The sequence below is a fragment of the Lissotriton helveticus genome, chromosome 4_1 (genome assembly GCF_964261635.1).
Source record: "Lissotriton helveticus chromosome 4_1, aLisHel1.1, whole genome shotgun sequence".
In the NCBI taxonomy this organism is placed as follows: domain Eukaryota; kingdom Metazoa; phylum Chordata; class Amphibia; order Caudata; family Salamandridae; genus Lissotriton; species Lissotriton helveticus.
In genome coordinates, this window is record NC_136063.1 from 886435472 (window position 1) to 886463228 (window position 27757).

The 27757-nt window shown below is 46.4% G+C and overlaps 1 protein-coding gene across 2 annotated transcripts in view; it reads right to left on the minus strand.

Moving 5' to 3' along the window:
• Positions 1–18462: 18462 nt before the first annotated feature.
• The window catches only part of LOC144828906 (uncharacterized), a 181173-nt gene continuing 171878 nt past the window's right edge, over positions 18463–27757 (minus strand). The window contains exons 7-8 of one of the 2 annotated variants that reach the window (XR_013610556.1): positions 18805–20470; positions 18463–18754 (exon numbers count right to left, since the gene is read on the minus strand). Coding sequence is in view for 1 of the 2 variants with exons in the window: in XM_078687514.1 (XP_078543640.1) it covers positions 20268–20470 (203 nt within the window). In the remaining variant the exon portion in view is untranslated. Of the gene's footprint in view, positions 20471–27757 lie in introns of both variants that reach the window. The other variant, XM_078687514.1, reaches the window with a different exon arrangement.

Here is a 27757-nt window from a genome sequence, read left to right on the forward strand (position 1 = left end):
GTTGATGGATGTTCCCAGAAGACATTCAGCTGCCCCGGCCCTGAAAATGCTTCATTGGCTCCCCGTCAGGGAACGGGTGAAATTTAAAGCGTTGTGTACGGCCCATAAAATTTTGTATGGTAAGGGCCCACCGATCCTTGCCCCTATGGTACGCCCCTATAAGCCCACACGCTTACTGCATTCGGACCAAAGTCATCTCCTGCAGTCAACTAGAGTAAAGAGAGCTCGCTCTGGGGGGAGGCGTTTCTCAGTGCAAGTGGCGGCACTGTGGAACTCCCTTCCCTTTAAGATCCGTTCAGAGCCTAAGATCCTACTCTTTAGGAAACTTCTGAAGACCCATCTGTTTCCAGTGTAGTGATAAATTGGCGCTTCTTCTTGTTCTGTACTGCGCCGGGATGCCCCTGGGTAACTGAGCGCATTATAAATTTCATATAATAATAATAATAATAATAATATAATAATGATACACATGTTTTCCCAGTTTCATATCCTTCCACAGAGAAACATGTAGGTGCTTGGTCATTGGCTACTTCTCCATTTAGTTATGTTTAACTTCACTAGGACAAATATCACCAAATTCCCAAACTCTTACCACTGTATTCACATATCCTATGATTTTCTCTCAAACGATTACGGATGGAGTACAGAATAGACTCCAGCATGTGTAAAGATAATATGTCAAGGTGGGGTACAAAGAAGCTAGCTAGCACCCCCTTTTACGTTTGTATGTATACTCTTAATGTCAACTTCAGTAACAGCAAATTCACAGAATGTACCTCTCCACAAGCACAAGATCCAGCAAATGTATTGTTGGTTTTTCAGATACTGCAGTGGTCACCAGGTCAATTGTCAGCTGTGCATGATCAGAAATCAGTCTGTAAAACATTTCTCCGTGCAAACCTGAACCCATAAATGTAACAAGAACAAGTAGTGAGCTGGAGCACGTACTTCTGGCTTATTGGACCGCTACAGCAGCAATGCTCTCTCAGACACTGTAAGACAAAACTGATGTAATTATGACACTCTTAAAATAATCTCCTGAAACGTATGCAGATTTATTGTATTTCATAATAGGGTTCAGGTATCTGCTTCACATAATTTGAAAACAGGAACAGACTTATTAGGGGGTTGTGGTTTGCTTAGGGATTGCCCTTTGCAAGTACATAAAGCTGCTGATTTTGCACAGATGGAGGAAGTATAACACTTAAGGGCACTTAGGATGTCGGTCGGAAAGCCTCCGACCACCAGTTGGAGGGATTCCAACCGACATCCTTGGTTTAAAGACCGACCGCCTAATTACAATGTGGAGGTCGGAATTTAAATTGGCCAGTCGGACCGACTGATTTCCAGCAGGCTCAAGGAATATGATGTTGGTTTCCAACAGGCTTTTCATGTTGAGTTTCCAACATGAAAAGCCTGTCGCAAAGTGACTTTGGGGGGCCCTAGCAGGGCCCCATGCCTCCATGACCTCCATGGAGACATGGGGGCCCATGTCCCCCATGCCCCATCCAAATCCCTGCGATGTCACAGTCTGAATTTGATACTCTGAGTTGGTATCAAGATATGGCGGGAAATGCTTAAGTTCTGTTCCTGCTATATATATATATACTAGCAGCCCGTCCCGACGTTGTCCGGGTATGAAATAGAATGTGTGTAATGTGTGTATTTTGCAAGGGCAATTTATTTTAAAATCTCGCGATAGACAACATTTTTTGTTTCATTAGAATAGGGACGGAGAAGGCCCAGTTGCAGCCCTGGTTATTGTTAGCAGGCGTGTGTAATTGCTGTAGTGATCCACCGCCTGAGCCCGGCTTCAGCCCTGGTTGATGTTAGCAGGCACATGTAATGTCGTTGAATGAGAGAGTTATCAGCCGCGGGTAAATCCGTTTAATGAGAGAGTTGAGTGACATCAAGTAGGAGAGGCTGCAGTAATTGTCCCCACAGACACGCTCATTTGCGTGTTCCCCCGCTTGAGGCCCAGATGCAGGCCTGTTTGATGTTAGCAGGCACGTGTTCCCCCGCTTGAGGCCCAGCTGCAGCCCTGGTTGATGTTATCAGGCGCATGTAATTAGTGTACTGATCTGCCGCCTGAGCCCGGCTAGAGCCCTGGTTGATGGTAGCAGGCGCGTGTCATTTCGCTGAATGAGAGAGTTCAGTAACAGCGCGCAGGAGAGGCTGCAGTAACGTTACTTACCAGGCCTCCAGGTGAACGCGTTTGTCACGCCCCCAGCACACGGCCACAGCAGACGATCTTCTGATTAATGTACGACCCACATGGCATGAAGGGCGGAATTAGCACACGCCCCCAGCATTTCTCACGCCCCCAGCGTGCCCCTTGATGCGGCGCAATTGCGTTCACATGGCATGAAGGCCGGACACACGCCCCCAGCATTTCTCATGCCCCCAGCGTGCCCCTTGATGCTGCGCAGCAACATAATTGGCGCTTGTATGTACGACTCACATGGCATGAAGGGCGGACACACGCCCCCAGCGTTTTTTCACGCCCCCAGCAACGTAATTGGCGCTTGTATGTACGACTCACATGGCATGAAGGGCGGACACACGCCCCCAGCGTTTGTCACACCCCCAGCATTTGTCACGCCCCCAGCACACGCCCACAGCCCACGATGTGATGGCCGTACCACACACCCCCAGTGTTAGTCACACCCCCAGCCCACGCCCACAGCACAACGCAGACACGCCCACAAGGGACTACTTTGCTGGCACGGTTCTTTTTGTCAGGAACTAGCTGATGCGCCTGCCGAGGATTCGGAACTACAAGTCCCAGAAAGCTCAGCAGTGGAGGCGTGGTTAAAAAGAACCAACACGCACTTCCACGCGTGCGTAATTCCGTATTCACCATCGAATCTTGTTTGAAGCAGGAAGAGGGATAAAGACGTCCCGAGTCGGCGTGGAGTAGTTTCTGTTATTGGGGCGAGGATTCACCCAAAGCGGGAGCGACATCATGCGAGCTCTGCCTGCGGAAAGGTAGGGAGAGAAAAGCAGAGCCGCGGCTCTGTCTCTCGAGTCTACCGCATTTCTGTTTTGGAAATTAGTACCGAGAACCTCTAGGGAACGTCAGTGGTGCAACGGAACCTCCCACTAGCTACACTCCCCAAGGAAGTGGGTTTCGCGGAGTACTCCGGACGGAGGAAAGCCGCGCTAGCACAAAGTACATGGTGCGATTCGATAATCCTTATTTTGGACAGCGTGTTGATCCCCCCGTGAGGAGGAGCGCTGAGAGGGCATTGTATCCTACTATTATTTATCTGGGACAGCGTGTTGATCCCCCGTGAGGAGGAGCGCTGAAAGGGTGTTCTGGCATAGTAGTGAAAATTAACTACGAGACTTCCTTGCTTTTCTCCCCACCCCCTGAAACCGGGTAACAGTGTTTCTGAAGACCGGAATTGGGTGTTTTTATGGTGGCTCTGGTTTATGACATTGGAAAAGACTGTGATGTTTTCCTCAAGCTGGAGAGGAATTTATAACGTCTATTGTTTGTTTATCAGGCACAAAGGTCTGCATTTAAAGGTATTTAGGGTTTAGTGAGACCTAAATGAGAGTAGGAATATAGATGTATGTGGTATGTTAATGTTGTCTGCTTGTGTATTCCAGATCCTTTGTCCCAGCAGTCCCCTCCCGTCCTTTATCCCCTGCCTGATCTGACCAGAACTCTGTGTTTATCATTCTGAGTTCGGAACGATCTGGAAGCAGAACCCTTATAGCATCTACCTGATCCTGAGGAGTAAGAGGAACCTGACACTTTTACCTTTTAAATGTATAGAGGAGTTGGCCTAACGGCTAAGGCACTCGACCTCGGACCTGGGGATCTGGGATCGAGTCTTGGTAACGACGCCAAACATCCTGTGATTCTGGGCAAATCACTTAATCTCCCCGTGCCTAACAAAAATGAATGTGTGTCCTGTAACGTAACTGGTGCTATGTAAAGCGATATACCTGATTCAGTTCACGCTATATAAAACTCTGCAAAAAAATATATATATATGGTGCCCATCTGCATAGCCTATGTCCTTCTGCTGCAACTGCCCTTTCCAACGCTGTATTGGGTGTTGTGATTGGTGCTGTGGGTACTGAGATTACCCGCCTCAAAGCTTTGGGCTCTCTCTTTACAATATTAGTATGGAGTCTGACATTAGAAGCATGGTATGTGGATTGTGAATGGAGGTAAGTGAAGAAATGAGGTCACACTTGTTAGGGCCTATAACATGAGCTTTTTTAAGTATGTCTAAGGGTCCCTATATGCATGTGTCTTGTGTGTATATGTGTACGTGAGAACTGATATGTGGATTTGTGAGTGGTTTGAGGAAGAGGATTTTATTGTAAGGGTCCAAGACTGCAGAGGTAGAGACAAGGGATGATGTCTAGTGGTTTGAATGAGTTTGTAGGGAGCTGGTAGTTGATTGAATGGTCAAACAGCAGCTGTTTAAAAAGAGTGAATTGGAGGGCGTGGCTAGCAGCCGACGATGGCGGCAGCCTGAAGGAAGAGCTCCGTGACTGAGGCGGCTCCCTGGATTAATCCGAGCATCTATCCGTTCTTGAAACTTCCCGGGCGGGAAGGCACAGAAGCCTAGGACCAAGCGGCGACGAACCGTGCAAACGGGACCTCAATCCGAGGTCGGGAAATACGGTTCTGGCAGTGCCCAGGTGGGGCCTGTGCGCAGCGTCCAGACCGGGGACCACAGTAGACGGCGAGCCTGGAGGAAGTGGCCCGTCTCGGGCACAGAACCACCGGAAGTGCCCGGCCACGGAGAGCGGCGGAGATAGACTGACCGGAGCACCAGGCCGCCATCACCGGACATCGGGAGCCTGAGGGGCCTGGCGCGGGGCGCATTGGAGGTGAGGGCGAAGCGACCACGGGCGACGGGTGACACACGGAGCGGCGAAATCCGGGCCGGTGACCGCCATCTTGGACGGCGGCGTCCGCGCTGAAAACTGTACCGCGCAGCAACTCCCCAAGGGCGCAGTGAGCGGCGAAAGGCCCACATACCGCGAAAACCCACAAAGACACCCCCGCCCGGCTTGGGCCCTGAGAACTCACAGACATTCACACGGGGCACCCATCCTTTCCCCGGCAGGAACTGGCTGGCAACGGCCTGGGACCCCCCATCTGCATCAGAGGTCCCGAGCAGGGGACCCGACGACCGCGAAGAGAAGGGGGCACGCGTGGAACTCAAGAAGAGCGGTGGCAGTTCCCTCAGGGCGACACCGATCAGCTGTATACCCCGCACATCAGCCCGAGACCCTGCTGATAGCCTCTCACCACCACACAATAGAGACCCGGTCCAACTAGGCACCTTTACTGGACACAGCACCTGGAACGCCCCTCAAAGGCTGCACCTCACCCCTACACACTGAGTGGACCCCGGGACAGCCCCTTCCTACCTAACTGAGGAGGTCGGTGAGACACAGCCCCAGTGGCGCTTGGAGTGACATCACCGAGTCGGCCCGAGAGTCGCCGGAATGGCAGGCAAAGGACCTAAACAAGTGGCGGCGCAGTCACGCCTGGACCGGTTCGCGTATGAAAAGCCCGGCTCTCCCTCGCAGGAGGCCAAACCACAATCAGGCAAAACGACCGACGTGCCCAGTGGCAAGAAGGCGACAATTGACGACGTCATGAGAGCCCTCACGCAGGTACAAGCCACGGTGGGGTCGATCTCAGCTGAGATTACGCTCATAAGGGCTGACTTTCATAAAATGGCAGAGAAGGTGAACAACATGGAAGTGGTGACCAAATCCTTGGTTGAAGACGTGTCTGAACTGCAAGTTAGCATGGAACGCGTCTCGAAAGAGAATAAGGAACTGCGCGAAAAGCTCGATGACCAGGAAGGGCGCTCAAGACGGAACAACATCCGTATAATAGGTGTGCCAGAATCGGAAGACACGAGGGCGATGGACCTATACGTAGAGAACCTGATTAAAGAGACTCTGAAGCCCAAAGGCCTCTCAGCATTCTTCACAGTGGAAAGGGCGCACCGGGTACCAGGAGGACGCCATAAGACGGGCGCTAACCCCAGACCAATAATAGCGAGACTCTTCAACTTCAGGGATCGAGATGCCATCCTACAGGCGGCGAGGAACTCACCTCCCATTAAGATCCAAAACGCGACACTGGCATTCTTTCCTGACTACACAGCCGAGGTGGCTCGGAGGAGAAGAACCTTCTTTGAAGTCAAAAAAGAACTGAGGGCCAGGGAAATCCCATACTCAATGATCTTCCCGGCCAAGCTTCGGGTCGTGGCTGACAACAAGACTTGGTTTTTCGATTCCCCGGAGGTGGCGCAAGACTGGTTAGAGGGATGGAGACCGACGGGCCTCCCCCGTCGCTCTAACAGACAGAACAAACACCGTAATGCTGGCTCTCGGCAGGACTCGCAAACCAACGACGAAGACGCAGAGGTACATTCTCCTTTGCCTGATCAGCATGAGGACAGTGCGGACGGGGGGCTGTGAATCACTGCTGCTGACTGGATGAACCGATGAAAACGATGACTGACAGGGCCGCTTTGGACACTGGGCGGAAGGGCCTCCGCAGCTGAGGAAGGGGGCCGCCGACCACGGAGAAACCTTCACCCCAGCGAGCAAGTACTATGTTATGGGTGGGGATCAAGCACTCTGCTGAGTTGGGGGGGCGGGCAGTTTGGAGTCCGTTGAGCAGGGGGGCAGGGAGGGGGGGAGTTGGGGGTAGGATGGGGTTCTGGTTCTTAGTTTCTACAAGGGGTCAAGATTGCTACGAAGGGGCACATGAACACAAACTGCTACCGTCACGACACTGTACGCAGAGTCGCCACACGGACCTCCTGGTCCTCCATGCACACAACTTCTCAGTCCGCATACCCGAACAGGATGGGGGAGGGCACTGAAGTAGGGCGGGCGTCCCCATTGAGACTCATGTCATGGAATGTGAGAGGTCTGGGCGACAAAATCAAACGAGGGCTGGTCCTGCAGAGTATAAAAAGGGTGAATCCCGCCCTGGTCCTACTACAAGAAACACACCTCACAGGCACGGCCACAAGGGCCCTAGACAGGAGGGGCTATAGCATGGTGGCCCACTCTGAGTTCACGAAAGGGTCCCGAGGCACCGGGATACTAATTCACCGCTCGTCCAAGTTTGTCATCCAATCAGTGGCAGTGGATACACAGGGCCGCTTCGCAGCGGTGCATGGACAATGGGAGGGAAAACCACTCAACATAGTATCGGTATACGTCCCGCCGGCACTGCACACTATAGCCTTCTCGGAACTAGGTAAATTCATATTAGACCTTCCAGAGGGGACTCTTATACTGGGCGGAGATTTTAATGCAGTGGCTCATGACTCCCTAGATCGATACCCAATACGTACACAAACACCGGCACACTCCAAATTGCACGACTTCATAGAAGCACAAGGCTTAGTGGACATATGGAGGCGGCTCCACCCGGTGGACCGGAACTACACATACTATTCGACAGTTCACGACAGCCTGTCGAGGATTGACTACTTCCTGACGTTGGAGGGGGGACACCTCACTTTCACTGACTCTCAGATTAGACCGCGAGGGGTCTCAGACCACTCCCCGATAACACTGACTCTCTCCAGTCAGGAACGGACCAATAGGCGGCTCTTCCCTATCTATCCGGGATACCTTGGGGTGCCTGACAAAGCCAAGACCTTGAAAAGAAACACGCGATCTTACCTCACCGAAAATGTGGGTTCGGTGGCGTCGCCTACGATCCTGTGGGAGGCCTACAAGGCGGTCCTCCGCGGACAGGCAATCTCAGTGATCGCACAGCACAAGCACACGCAGCGTCAGGAACTGATAGGGCTAGAGGGACAACTTGACAAGGCAACGCAGGACCACGAAGGGAACCCGAATGGGGACACACAACACGCGCTCCGAATAGCCCAGCAGCGGCACACCGACTTTCTGCGCCATAGAGTGAGGGAACATATGTCAGCTACTGCGAGTCGGGTGTACGACATAGGCGACAAAGCAGGGAAACTCCTGGCATGGTTGGAGAAAGCACGGGGAGGTCAGAGGGCCATACTTCAGTTGAAAGACCCTAATGGCGAGATGCATACCAGTCCGGCAAGAATAGTGGAACTACTGGCAGACCACTTTCACTCAGTGTACACCCCTGAGTATGAGGTCACACGAGAGATGGCGGAAAGCTCGCTCTTGGGAGTGCAGACCCGCACTCTCACCCCCGACCAACGGGACGAGCTTGACTCCGACCTGACAGCGGAAGAAATACAGATGGCCATAACGGCACTACACCCGGGGAAAGCGCTTGGCCCCAACGGGGTCCCGATAGAGTGGTACAAAATTATGTCCGAAACACTATCCACACCATTGCTGGAAATGTTCCAAGAGTGTCGGGAACAAGGGAGACTGCCTCCTGACCAACGCACGGCCACGATCGTTGCAATACCCAAGCCCGGCAAACCCCCTGAGGACTGCGGTTCGTACCGCCCGATTTCCCTCCTCAACGCTGAGAGTAAAATCCTGGCGAAACTGCTGGCCACCAGGCTCCTGCCTCACCTGACACATTTGATACACCCGGATCAGTCGGGCTTCATGCCGCACCGGAGTACGGCGCTGAACCTGAGACGGTTGCACGGGGTGCTGGCGCGAGCCACGCGGTTGGGGGAACCAGCGGCGGTACTGTCACTAGATGCTAAAATGGCGTTTGACATGGTGGAGTGGCGCTATCTCTTTGCGGTCCTGGAACATATGGGCATTGGCCCGACGTTCATCTCATGGGTCAGACTACTGTATGCCGAACCCGTGGCGCGGGTGACCGCGAACGGCCACATCTCAAGAGAGTTTCCGCTGGCACGGGGCACGAGACAAGGGTGCCCACTCTCGCCACTACTGTTCGCCCTAGTGCTGGAACCCCTAGCCACAATTATCAGAACCACCCGGCTGCTGAAAGGCATACAATGGGGAGGTGGTTGGGAAGATAGAGTATCCCTATATGCCGACGACATGCTCGTCTACCTCATGGACCTCACGAACAGCATCCCGGTCCTATTGGCACTGTGCGAGACCCACGGTACAGCCTCGGGCTACAAACTAAACTGGTCCAAGTCCATAATCTTCATGGTACAGGGCGACCTTCCAGCCTTGCCTGAGGATTGCCAATTGATCATAGAACGCATCTCCTTTAAGTACCTAGGGATATGGATCACGAGGGATTATTCGACCTTCATGGAACTTAATCTTAAGCCCCAGCTGGAAAGGCTGAAGGCGGACGTACGCCACTGGAAGAATCTCCCCTTAACACTATTAGGTAGAGCAGCGCTCTTCAAAATGATGGCGCTGCCTCGCTTCCTCTATGTCCTGGAAAACACGCCAGCGATGGTCCCCGTATCATTTTTCCGCCACGTAGCGGCGCAGCTGTCCGGCCTTCTGTGGGGTGACAAACCGGCTAGGGTTGCGCGATTGAAGTTGACCAGGGACTGGTACAGTGGAGGGATAGCCCTCCCCGACCTCGAACTGTACTACTGGGCCGCTCACCTCAAGGTGATCAACCAATGGGTCCACGCGGCACAGGACGACCCGGCATACGAGGCTGACAGGCACCAGCTGGGCACGTCCACCCTTCTGGCCCCACTCTACAACAAAGGAATAGTGAGGAAGCTTGAGGGACCTACCAAACACACAGTAGCCATCTGGCACAAAGCGCAGAGGCGGCTGGCGTGGGAGGGAGTGATCACTAATCTCACGCCACTATGGGACACAAAAGCACTCGGCAACCTGCGCAGCTCAAAAGGGTTTACACAGTGGGATACCATTGGGATCTCCGTGGTGGGCGACCTATGGACAAGAGAGGGCGTGCTCTCCTTTGCGACCCTGAGGGAGCAATATAACCTAGAGGTGACCGAAACTTACAGATACATACAAATTAGGCACGCACTCTTGTCGGTGTTAGAACCAGGTGTTACGCTGCCGGAATCGGCCCCGTTAGAAGACCGATTGCTTACGGACTACATGGAGTCCAGTGCAACCTCCCTCACCTACCGCAAACTGATGAATAACCTGCCGGATCCCCTTGGAAAGTTGAAGGAGTACTGGGAAGATGAGGTAGGAGACCTCGATGAGGCGGACTGGAACGCAGCCCTGGCATCGCCCAGGGAGGCGGGTATTTCCACACGATTCAGGCTGGTCCAACTCAAGGTACTACATAGGGTCTACTACACTCGCACCACACTATATAAAATACACAGGGCAGAACACCCATATTGCCTAAGGAAATGCGGGGAGGAGGGCACACTGTTCCACACTATATGGGCCTGCCCTATCATACAGGACTACTGGAGGCGTGTCACGCGCACGATCAGCCAGGCCCTTCACAACCCGTTCACGCCTGACCCCAGAATTTGTCTCCTGAATGTATGGGGCCCAACAGATTTGTCATTGCATGCCAGGGGCTGGGTGGTCATTGGTGTAATGATGGCAAAGCGGGATATAGCGAAGAATTGGGGGGCACTAGAAGCACCGACACTGGCGCAATGGTGCAGGAATATGGACGTACTCATGGTGACGGAGAGGGCGGTATATCAACAGAGACGAAATCCACGTAAATGGAACAGGATTTGGTCACCGTGGAATACATACAGGGGGGACATTTGTGAGCCTTTGCCCGAAGGGGAGGATGGGGACAGCTCAGGGGACGATGAGGATTTGGAGTGATAAGAGGGGGGAAGCGGGAGGCCCAGGTGCACTGCATGGCCCCAGGACTTGGGAAACACAAGGGGAAGACAGGATGACATTGCTAGAGTCTGTCTTTAGGATTGCTGACCGCCTGTCTGCGGACCATTGTTATTATAGCCTACAGTTCACGACCATATAATGCAAACCCTGAAGTAGCAAGCTTTATGTTGGGGGGGGGAAAACTTAAAAGTTGCTCTATTGATCGTGGGCAGCTGAATGTTGACGCTGCCCTACAATGCGATTAACTGTTATTGTATACCATGTGATGGCAACAACAAAAATAAAACGTTAAAAAAAAAAAAAAGAGTGAATTGGGGTGTGTCTGTAAGCTGATGCTGAAGACACTGTGGACAATGAGAGTGTAAAGGGAGGTGCAGAGTCTTAAAAAAGCTGCATTCGACTCAGGGGTTTTGGGCGGTGTATAATTGCGTGTACAAGTAGAATATTTATTACTGCGGAGTAACCATGCTAGTGGCAGAGACTCTGTAAAAAGAAAGTACAGCCTATGTGCAAAGTCTCAACCACAAATCCGGAGATTCTGCAGTCGTAAAGATAAAAAATGGTAAACTTACACAAAAGTGTGAGTTTACCTCTATGAAACATGCCCAGAGTGCCGCACAATGCTAGGTTCAAGTATATACAATTTATCATCTTTCACACAGCCTATCTCATGCCTAGTAAATGCAATAAAATATTTTCCAGTGCCGGCAGTCTTGAAAACCCCAGTGACTATACGGTAATTCCAGAGATTAAACATATGCTATGGGATTTTGCTTGTTTTTCTGACTACTGGCCAGGGGTTATGGATAACTTGGTTGCCATCATGGAAAGGGCTGAGCTACACACCATGCTGAGTTGAATACATGGCCTTGGCAGTAGTCCCAGAGCTTATAGGGAAAAAAATCAAGTTTCTAGACCTAACACCGATTGTTGCAACAAGAACCATTCACTATGAAGTATAAGGCTGCTGCCTTTCTGATACTGTTGACCTGCAGGCCATCAGCTCTTCAATGGATTGAGGCAGATAGTACAGAGCTACACAGGGAGGAAGCAAAAGGCCTTGCAAAGTTGCCCATAAAGCCCCAATGTGAAGAGATTTTGCAGTCTTTGAAATATCAGGCAAGTGAGGACATCAGACCGCCCTGAATTTATATACGCATGCAACTCCACATGCTGGTATCCACAGACCAACAGAGTTAAAATGGCTCTTATTTCAACAGAAAAAAAGCTTAGACAGAGGAACCCAATAGAACGCAGCACCTCACCCACTATCCCTAATGTAATATGTCTATCTATTGGGGATACCCAGAGATCTGTGTGCACACTCTCAATGCACCCACTGCCACAATGCGATCCAATACTGGAACATCACAATTAAAACAAAAGCAAAGGTGCACTACAAACCAAGGAAAAGTATTCAATCCAAGTCCAAAATATATTCTTCAAAAGTTCTTCTTTTATTTAAACAGAGTTAAAACAATGAACTCTGTTTAAATAAAAGAAGAATTTTTGAAGAATATATTTTGGACACAGATTGAATACTTTTCCTTGTTTTGTGGTGCACCTTTGCTTTTGTTTTAATTTAAATGGCTCTTAGTTTCTTCTGATCTGTCATTTACAGCCGCTCACAGCCAAGTATTTTTTTGTTAAAATCTGTTTATTGAATATAAATTTAACAGAGAGAAAATAAAGCAATATACATCACAAATAGCACATTACACTGTTGGGGACTTGCGAAAATTATGCTTTACAGCAAAAACCAGGGAAGGATGGGGGTATGACAAAAACATAGCAACATACTTCACAATTAACTTAATACACTGGTAAGGGCTTGCTAATATTACACTTTGCACCTAAAACCAAGAAGGGACAAGGGTACAAAAAAAGGGGAAGGTCTATTAAACATCTTTATTAGAAGAAGCTCACTTCAGGTGACCAAATGCATGGGGATCTTGAATATGCAGACCCGTAGCATGTGTTTTGTAAAAACAATTTTGCATGCCAGTGTGGCAAGTTTAATATGTGTTAGGAATTGTGAGATGTCGCTAATGGGAGTTGATGTTAATAAACGCGTAACCCAACCAGATATTGAGGGGGAGGGAAAAAACCCAGGTTGGGGTGTCACGGAGAAGAAAATGCGCTCAGAGTGTCAATGGGGGGGAATTGTTGAAGCATATTAGGAGGGGTAGGAGGTCCCATCAGAATGTTGTGATGAAGGACAGTGTTGGCGTATTCCTCTTGACAAAGGTAAGAGGGAGTCCTCAAAGAGCTGCAGAACTCGAGGGCACGGGGCTGCAAAGCGAAAGTTCTCTATCTGAGCTAGGTGTTGAATAAGTGGCTGCCAGGTGTAAATTTGGTGTCTGTATGATTTTTATTTATTTATTTAATGCGATTTTCTATAGCGCGAACATTACCGGAAGGTGTCAGAGCGCTTTACATAAGAACCAGTTGCGATACATAAGGACTTAGGATTACATGAGTTACATAAAAGGTACAAAAAGAGAAATTGCAAATGTACAAGTTGTAAAGTCACACAGGGAAGAGATAGAAACAGGAAAAAATTGCAAATGTACAAGTTGTAAAGTCATACAAGGAAGAGATACAAACAGAAAAAATTGCAAATGTACAAGTTGTAAAGTCACTCAAGGAAGAGATACAAATGGATAAACTCAAAGAATCACATAGGAATGGTAGTGAGTACAAGGGTCTACTACATATACTAGTGGTTAGAGTTTTCTCTATATACATATAAATACAAATAGATTTGCTCAGGATTACATTTTACCAGCGATTAGGCTTGGACAAGTATTTATCACATATTTACAGAGTGAAAAGAGAAATAAAAAGAAGGAAAAAAAAAAGAAAATCAAAAGGGGTAGAGAGCGGTAGGTGGGGGAGAAGAGTTGGAGGCTGAGATTGGTGAGAGGAGAGAGGGGGACCTGAGGGGTAGAAAGAGATAAGGCAGTCCAGCAAAAGAGAAATGTCTGAAGGTCAGCAGGATGGAATCCAAGGGACCAAAGGAAAGCACAAGAATCAACAAGATGGCGGACCCTCTTGCTCCGAATCAAATCCTGCTAATATCCTGTTCCTCCTTGCTTCTTCATACCTGTGCCGATGATTGGAAGGCGTGAGTAAGCTGTGGTGTGCCTGGTGGGGAGTCCAGAGGTGTTTTTCTGGCCGAGACTGAGACTTTTCCGGTGCGGCGTTCGGCGTGCGGTCCCCCAAGATGGCAGCCGGGGTGGACTGATCAAAGCTGAGGGCCGGAGCTGCGGAACCTCTGTCTGGCGTGCCAGTGGTGGGTCCGGGCATGTGCCCATTGCAATGATGATTGAGGCGGGCGGAGAGTAACTCCAGGGCCAGAATATGCCATTGGCGAAAAAACCATGTCGCGATAGGTGGAAGTCCAGTAGGAGGCTATGGATTGTGGTGCTGCCTCTAGCATCTGTGAAATTAAAAGCCAATCTGAGTGAGTCATGGCTGCTAATTGTGAGGGTCTAATGACTAACAGGGTCCCTATTGGAGAGCTGGGTATGAGGAATCCCACTTTGGGGAGAGGAGTTGGCCTAACGGATTGGGCGGTCAACCTCAAATCTGGTGAACTGGGTTTCGAGTCTCTGCAATGACACTGAACATCCTGTGACTCTGGGCAAATCACTTAATCTCCCCATGCCTAACAAAAATGAATGTGTCCTCATGTAACGCAACTGGTGCTATGTAAAGCACTCTGATACCCAATACCTTCAGGTCAAGTCGCGCTACATAAAACTCCATAAAAACATATCTATAACTGGCTAAGGACCTCCTTCCAGAAGAGCGTCAGGTTTGGGCAGGACCACCAGATATGGATAAAGCCAGGTACCATTTTCTGGATACGAGCGGGAGTGAAGTACCACTGCGTCATGAGTTTGTAGTCTGACTCGCATTGGGAAATGCTTTGATAGATATCTCACCAAAGCCCGTCCCAGCTCTCCGGGGGAACGTCCCTGCCAGTATCTATATTCCATTGGTTTTGGTATGTGTGGGGTTGAAGCTGCTATAAGTGTTGTAACACTTTATATGGGTGAGAGATCAAACCTCTCAAACCCTCAAAAGCCCGGACCAGGGTCTCAAAGGGGGTAAGCGACCTAGTCACTCCCTGCATGTCTGAGGGGAGAGCAGCCAGTGCCAAAGTTGATAGTATTGAATCCTTGAAGTGTCTGTGACCTGAAATTACTTTTTGCACTGTTCAAAAGTAATGAATGTGTCCCCATGAAATAAGTCGTGGATTGCGCGACAGACAACCCCTGTCCAAGGCGTAAAGGCGTGAGGCTGCAGTGCAGGTGAAAAAATGGGATTATCTACTATAGGGGTATTGTGGGATGGGAATGAGGTCAAGCCATGAGAAGTTTATCCCATTTGTCCAGGACCGTTTTTGTGGGGGTGGCTATGTATGCACTACGGGAGCGGGCCACTCGGGGAAGCCAAGCTAAGTCCCATGAGGGCCTACATGAGACTGCACGGTCCATTTGGAACCAGTGTTTTTCGCTTTCACAGACCACCCATTCCAAGATGTGGCGGAGATGACAAGACCAATAGTATTCAAGAAGATTATGGCACGCTAATCCTGCGGGGCCGCCTCAGGACTTTATTGGAAAAGCGCAGACGTTACCCCATATGAAGGTGGTTAAATCTTGTTGGAGAGATTGAATATCTGCCTGAGGGATTGGGCTAGGTAGGGTTTGAAATAAATATAGCACTTTTAGGAGGAGAGACATCTCAATCTACGAATATCCTCCCGTATGATGCATCTGTAATTCGGGCAGTTGGTATGGGTCCAGGAAGATAGGGAGGGAGTCAGGTGAAGTCCTAAATATCTTATCAAACTCTCAGACCATCTCAAAGGGATCAGATTCTGTAATTCGTGAGTCTCTGAGGGTAGGAGGGTAAGATTTAGGTAGTGGAATTTGGCTATGTTGATTTTAAAACCAGAGACCTCTTTGAAAGAGTGCAGAAGTGAAGCTAGTGCTGGAAGAGATGAGGTCAGGGTGGTGAGAGAAAGTAGAAGGTCGTCTGCAAATAAGGAGATCTTATGCTCGTACCCCCCAAAAGGAATACCAGAGATGGTGAGTGATCGGCGTACTGCAATCGCTAGAGGTTCCATCACCACTGCGAATAGGAGCGGGGATAGCAGACCACCCTTGCCAAGTGCCCCGAGTATAGGATTGTGGGAGTCAGACGGCCATTGACACGGATACTCGTGGTCAGTCGCATGTAAGTGGCCATCAATCTGGAGATGATAGTAGTGCCTAAGCCTATTCGATGTAGGACCTCCCGTAGAAAGCGCCAAGCCACCTGATCAAACGCCTTCTCTGCGTCTAGTGATGACAGGCAGGCAGGTATATCTCTATGCTGTACTTTTTCGATAAGATGGGCTATGCGGCGTATATTGTCTGCACCCTGATGGTGACAAATAAATCCGACTTGGCCCGGGTCGATAATACTGGGTAAATAAGACTCCAGACAGTTCGCAAGGTTCTTTGTATAAATCTTTGTGTAGGTGTTTAAGAGGGCAATGGGCAGATAAGATGTGCAGAGAGAGGGGTCTTTTCCTGGCTTTGGGACGAGCACTACTTCTGCTTCTGACATGGTGGGGGTGAGGCCTGTAATATCAGTAAAATTACAAAAAAAGATGTAGGAGGTGGTTCTGAAGCTGAGGAAAAAAAGGTACGATAGAAGACAACAAAAAGTTCATCTGGCCTAGGAGTTTTCCCTATCGAGAGTTATTTTAGTGCTTTCGCTAACTCTTCCAGTGATATTGGCTCATTTAAACGGCCTGGATGATGGGAACCAATAGATTCCCTGGGGCAGGAATTAAGTAGAGATCTTTATAGACGTTTGAGAGAGTTAGGCCTTTGTCGAGTTCCAATGTGGCCCAGGAGCCATCCGCCCGCTTAAGATTAAAAATGTGAGCTCGCGTAGCTTGGGCCCGCAGGCGCAGTGCAAGGCACGTGCCCACGTGATCCCCTCCCATGTAAAAAAAAAATCAAGCGCTAGCAGGTAGCGTTCTGCTTTGTTGGTGCGGTGTAGGCGCAACTGGCCCTGCAGTGCAGCAAGATGATTTTTGTTTTGTAGTGAGGGTTGTTGGTGATCTTTACGTTCTAGTCCCTTAATGTCAGCAGAAAGAGTCGATTCAAGAAGGTAAGCCTCCCAGGAGCGTGCTATAGCAATGGAGGAGATACCTCCCTCATAGTCGCCTTGAAAGCATCCAATCTGATCAATTTCGGAATTTCGGATGTATCATTCGTGATGAAGAAGGCCTCAATCTCCCAACGCATATCTGCCATATGGACTGGGTCATGCAGGATATGGGGACGGTGTCATCATTGAGGGTGGGCAATACGCTGTAGGTTGGGAGGCTGAAGAGAAATCGATAAATGCCCATGATCAGAGATTGAGATGTTAGACGTCTCAGCAGCTGTTAAAAGGTGGACCAGGGAGAGGAAGAAAAAGCAGTCATCAATTTGTGAGTATGAACGATGGACATTGGAGAAGAAGGAGTAGTCCTTGATGTTAGGGTGTAGGTATCTCCATGCATCCAATAGACCTAAGTCAGAGATGACATTCTTGAGGGACACCGACATGGCACCAGTGCCCTGATATGCTTGCATGCTACAGTCGCATTCTGGGTCCCAAACCAGATTATATTCGCTCCGAGAATAGTTGCTTCTTCTGAAGGGTTTAGTAGATCTTTTAGGTGGGATCAAAGGAACATGTCCTGGGCTTGATTCGGTGCATACAGATTTAGAAGAGTCAAAGACTGTGTGCCCCATTGTATTTGAAGTTTATGATAGTGACCCTCTGTGTTCTGAACCAACCTGGGGTTTTCCCACCCAGCCCAGCCTTCAGTAATATGGCCACTTCAGCGGTTTTAGAAGAGGTACAGGCCCAACATTGCATTGGATATTTAGGGTGTGTCATAAGGCGAGTGTCTGCAGAGATAAGGTGAGTTTCCTGGAGGAATATAAATCAGGGTCCTGTAGGAGTAGGTAGCACCAAATCTGGTGTCTCTTGTTAAGGGAGTTAAGTCATTTAACATTAAGCAAAAGAAACTTAAAGGGAGATATCGTTGTCATCCTGTTTGGGCTATCTACGAGGCAAGTTTGGCAAGGTCACATATGCAAATACTAGAGCATATTTGGGGTCTGCCTGATGTGGGGAAATCTGTAAGAGTGTATTTTATGTGGCTTAAATAACAGGGGTACCTCAAGATACATACTAGGTTAGAAAAATCAAGCTGTGTCCCCCACTCTAAAGAAGCATCTAGAGAATAGTGACGGGGAAGAAAGGGAGGAATAAGGATAATATTATCAACAGCAAACAGCCAACAGGGCCACTAAAGTTCAATGTCTAGGAGGAATAGCCCATAGTTTACCGAACGGGCCATTCTGAAGAAGTCACTCCTCTATTAGACACTGTAGTTGTGGGGGGAAGTGGCAGGTGAAAGTATTTATCCAAGTCTCCACTTCTGCAGCCCGCTGCTCAGAACACGGCAGGAGCCGCCAGCCACAGATACATCTCTGCTGATCATAGAGGCAGGTGTTGAAGTAGTCGACGGTGAGGCTGGGAGTCCCATTTCACAAATATATTTATCCATGCTTCCACAGTAGCGAAGGCATAACCAGACAGTGCCTCAGGGTATCTGATTATGTTGTGTATATTTAGACGTCAAAGTTCAAAAATCAATGTACCCTTTGGAGACACGCTAGGTAATATTGGAATCCACAATTTATGCAACCGCATTCATACTACACACAGATTTTATTCCACTCAGGATGTTTAAGGCACTTATGTACAAATGTAATCACATTTTAAAATCACAAACAGAGATAAAAAAATAAACAATATTCAATTCGAAACAATGAAAAATTCAATAGATCCTGATAGGAATTCATTCACATTAAAAAAGGAGAATTTATCAAGACATCTGTATTAGTCATACAATTTGTTAATTTGGAAAAATAGACAGTATTATGCACGTACAGCAGTTCCCTTGCTAATTCTGACTGCTGACTTTGTACTATGTATGAGTGTGTCCAAAAGTTTCCGTGCCTGAAGAAGTTTGAGGGGGGTAGTGTCCATGTGCCAGGCAGGGTCAGGGGGAGCCCACAGCAGTAACTCAGATGGCTGGGGACCCCCACCACTCAAACCTCGCTGCATGCCAATTACCTCTCGCCCAGCCTCAGGTGGCGCAGAGCTTGCTGGACTCGCTGCAGGCCCCTCTTTCTACACAGGCCCCTTCTGTCCGCCCGGGTCGCCAGGTGATCTAGAAGCCGGGCAACCCAGCAGGGGGTGGGAGGGGAGGTAGAAGACACACAGGTGATATCAAGGGCTCTCCCAAGCACAGGGGGCCTCCGTCAAGGTTGCCCCAGTCAGCAGCATCCCGGAAGGCCAGGCTTCCAAGCCATACCCCCTCAGGCGCGGGGAGCAGCAATGCCAGGAAACCAGTCGATTCCCCTGTCTGACTCAGTCGCAAGCCTGACAGTCGGCTAGTTAGCTTTAGAATGCCGCTACGGTGAGGAGACCCAGCGATTCATGTCTCACTCCATTTGCGGCATGACCACCACCCCACAACCAAGTTTTAAAATATTTTCTAAGATGAGGAGGGGCTTCATGCCAGACACCATTCAGGGGCCCAAAGTATTTGTTTTAGCTGCAATATGTTATGACCAATGTCAAACACATAGCCATAGAAGATGAACTGAACCACCTCAGTTTGACAGTTATTGTGCATTATTGTTCCTCATTTTACTTTTTTTTCTTACACTAAGACATTAACTGCCTATAGAGTGCATTTACAAAATGCATAGACATCTAACAGTGCAACTTTGCCTTTTAATGTGCTTTGTTACATGAACAAAAAAAGGAATGAAAACTTACCTACAGTCAGTATTTCCTAAAACTGCTAATAAATATTTTTATTTTTGAATGGGGGAGTAATAGATGAATTTATAAGGGAAGTAAATGCTCAGGAAAAAATTATTTTTTTCCCAATCCAGGTAAAAAGGTACTTTCTGAACATAATATGCAAGGTTAATAGCATACATATAGTGTCACACTCAGGGCAGCACCCAGAAATTGAGAGAACTACCACAGAGTGGTTTTGAATACTAAGTGAGTAGCCTGTTATCATAGGGGTGTCGATATTGGATTTGGGTAACTGGAGAATATCAAGAATTCAGTGATCCTAAGGAAGGACATGCAGATGATGTGCACCGTAGTTAGGGGAAAGCATGATGGCAGATGTTAAAGAATTTACAAACGAGTGTCCAGAACAACGTAGTATTAAAGGGCACTTGGATGCAGATTGTTCATTAAGCAAGCAGGTACAGAGCAATGCAATGTCGGGACACCAATACTCAACAATTGTGATGGGGTATAAATTGATATTAGCCGCAAGGGGCGTCCGCCACTCAAATGCTCAGGATACAGTTGTAGGCATAGCCTCACAGTTCACTGGGAGTGGCGAGCCTGTGGAGTTCTCAGCTCAGTTTCAATACAGAAGTCACTTTGCCTCAAAGGTGTGTGTGTTTGTCATTTCCATTTGTCATCATTGTCATCTGGCTTTTTTCTCCTGGAGCAGATTGGTCTGAAAGGGTTAAAGTACTGTTTAAAGTCATCAAGCTGTCCTTGGGAAACACAGGTCTTCTTTTGTGGCAGATGAATATCAGGATCAGGTGAACCAGGCAGAAGACAATTGTCAAACTCAAAAGGAAGGCTGCAGGAGACATAACATAAAGCTAGCAGTTAGTTAATGTTCAAGAGATGTCCTCATTTATTTTTTCTCAAAATCATGTTAAAATCACTTATGATGGACTTCTAGACATGCTGTATTTCATATTGTCTACACAGCCCAGAATCAAATTAGTGCTTTTGTTAAACTGAACTCTTACCGTATTCATTTTGTAGGTCTATTTCTCTTTCATCAATGCAAAGTAGATAAGAAAAAAACTAGTAAGGGTAGTTTCTGTGTTTAGTCAATAAGTGTTTTGATGATCTCTATTGGGATTTGCTTTTTTTAAATAAAACTTACGTGTTATACGGATACTGGGAAGTCGGCTGTGTTATGTTTTCATGCCATGTCATTCAGTAGGTTGTTTTTAAACTCAGTACCATCATGTACGAGAACAATTACATACATTCTGTAAGGCATAATCATTGCTAAAAGCCTGGCCTTTGCCTGACAAATCTTGTATCGTTTGGGATCAATTATTTTTTAGACCAACTGAGTCAGTGTAAAACATGCTAAAAAAGCTCCACTTAGTCCTAACAAGAGCATCTGACATTGATCTCCCCACCCTGTTATTAATTAAAGATAGAAACAGTGCTATGACTAACATAGCCAAGAGCTGGTTCTCAAACTAGTGTTAAAGTTATGAGTCTCATCTTGAGGGACAATGTGGGATAATTTAAATTCTCTAATTTTTAACGTTCATCCTTCCAAATAACCTGACATATTTATATGATTTATAGATGTACTTCGCTCTTATGTATCCCTTTGTGTCTGCAGAATTCACTAAAATACATTGTATTGCATTTAAATCAAATCTAGCAACTCACACAAAATCTACCAAGACATCCTCTTGAAATCACAACTAAAAAGCCATGAGTAGAGCCCTGTATCCGTGGGTTGATTTCTTATTCACATGTCAGAGATCAAATATATATTTATCATTAAAAGAAAGTAGACCAAAGGCCTAGACGTTTTTTTAACTGAAACCTACATTATTTTATGCATAACATCTTCTTTACATCTACAAATGTGCATTGGAAACCTTTGAATTCACGTTCTTTATCGGCCATACACCTTTCTTATTCACAATGTGCCTGAGGACATTGCAGCCATTTTTATGACAAGGATCTCCTATAGTTAAAGGATTCTATTGACAACGCACTTTCCTCTGTGCATCACTGAGAAGTGTTCTTTAACATAAACACTGCTTTCAGAAGGCAGAGGAGTTAATTCCTGTGTAGGACATCCTATGCAATTGGCATATAGCAATTTCTATCTCGCTATTTTATTAATAGGCTTTGATAATTACCTCGACTGCCTATATCCTGAGGCACAACCAACTTTATATATCAAGACTTGGTACTCTCCCAACTAATGTGTATTTGACTAAATGGAACAGCAAGGTGGGGAGTAATGATTTTTGCAATTCTGGCTTTGGAGTTTACAATTTTACTTTATGTTTGTTTTGCAAAATAACATTATTTGCTCGCCGTACATGGCTTATTCCTTTATTTAAATCTTGCTCTATACCATCTTGTGCTGAAGGTAAGTATTCACTAATTGAAGGCAAACAGCCCCAGGCATCCACATAAATACTATATATTATTAAATTTCACAATTCTGTTAGTCATTGTTTTAGCAGTAATTTTCAAGAAACAAATTAGCAGTTGCTTTGAGCGCCCTCATAATGTTCTTGAGGTCTCCATTGCCTTACTCGACATGCTTCGTTTTCGTACTTTTTTGGGTAGCAGGGCACCTTAGAGGTATTTTTCAGTGGCCAACTATCTCTCACTAGCTGACATTCAATCAGTAAGCTTTATTAGGTTTTACAAAGAAAAAAACCATAAAAGGACATAGTTTAAAACATTACATAAATAAAACATGATAGTAAATTCATCTTTAAATAACTGACGTAAAATCAGCATTACCAATAAAAATATTTAAATCTATTCAAAAATACATAAAGTTCAGCCATTTCAAAATCATTCAGACCTCCTGACTGCCTAATGTTTACGTAGCAGTATGGCAGACTATAAAAACTTGGACATGACACAGCAAATTTCCAAAGTGCATAGCTGTTGGAAGAAGATCATTGCTGGTCCACATTGTCTAAAATTATATTTTCACAGCACAGGTATTAACAGTTGTTTTCGGGGTTCCACGTAAAATTTACAAAAAAGAACAAAGTGCAATGTGCAATGTAATTGTACAGAGACTCCATCACATAGGCATCTGTCATGTGTAGGAGACCAGTCGTTCTCGTTGGGGAAGGTCACAAGACAATGAACTATATTGCACCTGAAACAAGATAATACAAATCTACATTGTGTATTGTGCATGTGCTCCTGATAAAACTGTATACCTCCAGTAGTTAGAAGTCTTGTGAGATAAAACACTTGCCTTCCCACATTCATTATCTAATCTCTCTTTTTCTACCAAGTTCATATGCATTAGTTTAATTTCTACATTGGATACTCCTTGCAGAGTATCCAAGGTAGATCAGGTTGTCCCAATCAAGTAAATCAGGTTGTCCTAATCAAATACAAAAAGTTTTAATGTATTTGTCAGCATACTAAGCAGTCGAAAATAATTTTCCTGCTTAAGCCAGTCTCCAATTGTGACCATATTCCCTGCCAAAGCAAAAAAAGGCAAATTCAAATTAGTTCTTCTAAAAAGGGAGGACCCAATTCCTTAAGACCAACATATGTAGTGCATATGTGGTACTTACAAAAATGTCCTCAAGCAGAAATGTTCTGTTAACTGGAGTTTTTCTAAATTTGTATAGCCCCAGACGCCCGCTCCGTATATGAGCAGAGAAACACACTGCGCTCTATATGTTGTGCATCTGCCTTTCATAGGTCTCTTCCCCAATTTTGCTGTGAAAATGTTAATCACAGCAATTTTAATATTGAGTTACAGTGTTCTAGTTTTAACCATGTAAGAGGACCTTTCTTAGCCAGAGTGTATTTACCAATAATAAAGGCTTAAGATGAGGCACTGTAAACTGATCCTACGCTCTTTTTAAAGTTGAACTGGAAGTCCAAAAGAACTTCATTCTCCTCGGCCCAATTCTCCAATCAGGGTAAGTAGTATTCTACCTGCTACCTTAAGTAGAGAGTCCAAAAGTGAGATCAGGCGGTGGCTTTTATGATCTTTATGATATCCTTTTTAGGCTTCACTGAGTCAGCGCGCATGCGCTGCTCGGAGAGACATTTAGTAGGCTTTGGGAAGTGCTCCCAAAGCGGCGACCAGCTTGCTAGAACACGCACAAGCACATGCGCTTGCGCGCGCATCCCTTGCATGTTTTAGCGCGTCATCACAATCACTTCCGCTTTCACAGCGATCGTGATCGCGATGACTTTCATGGCCAATGCTTTGTCTAAGAGCGAGTGCGCTGTGTTTTCACTTGATCTGAGCTTTTATATAAACTGCTGTAATTATTATCACGTTGCATTTGCTGTTCATGCAAAGACTGCCCCTTTAATAATCCTGTGCTCCACTTCACTTTTACCTCTGCCCTCTTTAATTTCCTTAAGAGCGGTTGTGCTTTGATCAGAGCTGCTGCAACAGGGGTGCTCTGCTCCTCGGCGAGTGCAGGTGAGCTCGCCTCGATCCCACTTGCCGCTGGGTTATAAAGAGAAGGGTTTTGGCGCCTCACTGTAAACCGCACTTGCAGGTCCTGCTCCTCCGACTACAAATGTTTTAAATGTTATGCTTGATAAAACAAACCACTCTGAAACAGCTGCATGTTATCTATGCCCCTTAAGTAGGAAGTGGAGCAGAGCAGCCAAGTTGGGCCCTTTCCTCCTTGTTTACAGCTCCAAGCAGCTCCTCCACCATAAATCTTGCTTCTGGCCCACAGAGATGGGGTTTGCACTATCTCTTTACTATCAGTGTGTGCGGGGCTGTTTGTTTGGGAGTACGGGATTGCTGTCTCTTTTGTAGTTGTGCCTCACATAGCTAGCAAATTTTCAGGATGCTTAAACATAGCCTACTAATTCAGAAAGTTATGGGCTTTTTGTCATAATCAGTTTCATCAGTTAATGCAGTCCGATCACATTAATGGTGTAATCAAGGACTACTAATCCCAGAATGCACTGGGGTGTCACTCAGCTTTCACGTTAATATCCAGAATGGATATTGCCGTGTTGGCACATGGCGAGTCACTGTAAGCTTCACCTGACCTTCCTACCATGCCTTTTAAATTCATAAAGACAGAATGCGCTTTAAGCAAGCATCTGTTCGCTATAGAGTCCATTCCTTCCTACGAGGCCTCTCTCTAGCTTTCAATCCAGCTCTCTCCACCCCCATTGTTTAATCGCTCCTTCTTTTGGAGTCCTCACAGAAGAACCTTCACTTCAGGATTGTACTCTACCTTTCTCCACTCACACCCCTGGGCTACTTCTGCTCCACATGCCACTTTTTTTTAAAGCGCTTCAGAGAGAATGCGGGGTTGGGATGACGCATCCTAAAAACAGACCCTAAAATGATAGCTTTCTGTTTTGTGGCAAAGGCCTACTGAATTTTTTTATCAACTGGAAGCTGTGGTGGTTTCACAGTATGTCACAATATTAGTACATTGTTTTATCCAGTGTGCAACTCTGGTTAATTCCGTTATCCTTGATACGTATGAAGGATTTTAGGACCATTTAGGATCTTGTTGGACTTCAATGTCTTTTTTGTTTGATGACTCGCTACTGAGCACTCTGGACTGTACTTACCAGGGTATTCTCTTGTGAAGTTCCTACAACTATTGAAGACCGGGATTTGATGTTCTTTTTTCGTCTGAATGACTAAGATGTACATATCTCATTGCCTTGAAAAAGTCTTTGTAAGACAAACCACGTGTCGGCAAGCCGTGTGCTGGGAACATTTATTGAAGTGTTTTTGGAATAAAGAAACTCAAAGAATACTATATGCCATGTTTGACCACAGCTGCTGTTATTGTCCTTATACCTAATTTAAAGCGGTTTAAATATCCCCACTAATATCATTGATATTTACATACCTAGCAGGTGACCAATAGTGTGCTGTCCACGCCCTTTCCTTGTTTTTGTGTACTATTATGCATATAGACCAAGTCTTCAGCATTCCAGGCCTCCAAACTGCTCCCAAAACATAAGTCAATAATGGACTCCATTAATCCGTATTAGTTTTATAAAGAACCGTTGGCGGACCATCAGGTTCCAGGTCCTTCCCACTGAGACTATCAGTAATGCAGTGATTACCTCTTCTGAGAAAAAGACAAGGGGCCTGATGTACAAAGGTTTTATCAGGCGAAAATGGGTTTTTGACCAGTTTATGCAAAAACAGTGGCCGATGTACTAATCCTTTTTTGCAAGTCGCAAATCAATTTGCGACTCGCAAAATAGGATTACCGACTCGCTATTAAGAAGAGGCGTTCCAGGGGCATCCCTTACTAATAGCGACTCCTTAAGCTATGTAAGAATGTTTTGCGACCGCAATTGTGGTCGCAAAACACTTGCAGTTTACCAACCTTCTCAGAAGAGTGGTAAAACACTCACAAACGAGAAGGGGTCCCCAGGGGACCCATTCCAATTTGTGAATGCGTGTGAAAATATTTTTTAAGGGCAGGCAGCCCTAAAAAAATGAAACTGAAAAGTTTCATATTTATTTTTCAAATGCATCCTGTTTTTCTTTTTAGGAAAATGGGCGGCATTTAAAAAAAATAAACTGCTTTATTTAAAAGCTGTTCCAGACATGACGGTCTGCTAACCCCAGCAGGCCGCCATCCCTGGGAGTGCCAGCCATTGCAAATGTTGTCGCAAATTGCGACAGCCTCATTAATATGCATGAGGCATGCAATTTGCAACCCCATTGGGAATTGTGAACAGTGTCTCAGACCCTGTTGTGTATCCCAATTAGCGAGTTGCAAATTGCAAGTCACAAATGTGACGCAATTTGCGACCCACTAATTGGCAGGTCATACATCTCGCCCAAGATGTGCTTTACCTTGGTCATTCTCTCTGAGAGCACATTGTTTAAAATCCTCCTCATTCCTGTGAGCTGAATTCTGAGAGAAGTCAATTTTAGAGAAATGCGTGACCCAATCATCTGGTAGAATGGCCACCTCAATGAGAAATCAATTGATTGTCTAAAATACGGGTATTAACAACTGGCGGCAATCAAAGCTGACCCTGCCTCATCTTTTATTTCCTGTAGCCTGGGTTGAGAGCTACTTTATCTGCACGCCTACAGACAATCACTTCATTACTATCTCGTGTGCTTCTATTTAAAGCCTTCTTCAAAGATTTAAGAGCCTTATTGCAATTGGAGTCAAACCAATCCCTGTGTTTTGAACTAAATTGTGAAACACTTCTCATCAACCCCTTTTTAAGTCTGCTGGCAATACTCAACAATGTAAACTTAATCTCCAAATCCCCAGCATTCTCATCAAGGCAAATATTCACTGAGGTAAGGGTATTGAGTATCCAGTTGGTAAGAAAAAACTTTTGGTTGATTGTGCTCCGTTTTAAACGTAAGCCCTTCGCGCTGGCAATCTTTACATTGTTCATATACTTTACCCTTCTGATTTTTATCTCAGTATTTGGACAACTTATTTCAATAGTCAAGGATTGTAAAATGTTCAATTAGCTAGCTCAGTTTATACTAATACGAAATCAATCATCATACTAGTCTCTCTGCACACAAACGAATGCTCAAAAGGGGCATATGGTACACTAACCAGAATATGTTTAAACAATACATTGTTCATCATTCCTCCAAACCCATTATGGCTGAAATGGGTTACATCTTGGTCTACACTATCAACAAACCCACAAACTTCTCTTGCTGGAAATTGGCAGAGGTGTATAAGAAAGTCACCTCCCCCATCACATAATTTTCGATACCTGCAACCTGACCAATGGCATCTAATTCTCTTCCTATAAACTCACTCAGATTAGATTTCTCTGTACTGGGAGCATTGTTATAAAGATTAATTATTTGAAAACATACATTCCTTGACATAGTGATGGGAACATACATAGCTGAGCTGCCTTTGCCCGCTCCCCCCATAGCAGATGGAATAGCTGTTGTGTGAAATGTAATACAGCCATTATTATGAGGACAATCAGCTACCCATGTTTTCTGAAAACACAGAATCTGGAATTTATTCACAAATGAAAACCACTGTGGGTTCTGAATCTTCCCATTTATCCCCGCAACATTCCCAAAATGATATCTTACTTATAAACATGAATGTTACTGAAGGGCAGTGGGGTATAGAGTGCGCCAGGTTATGTGACTATG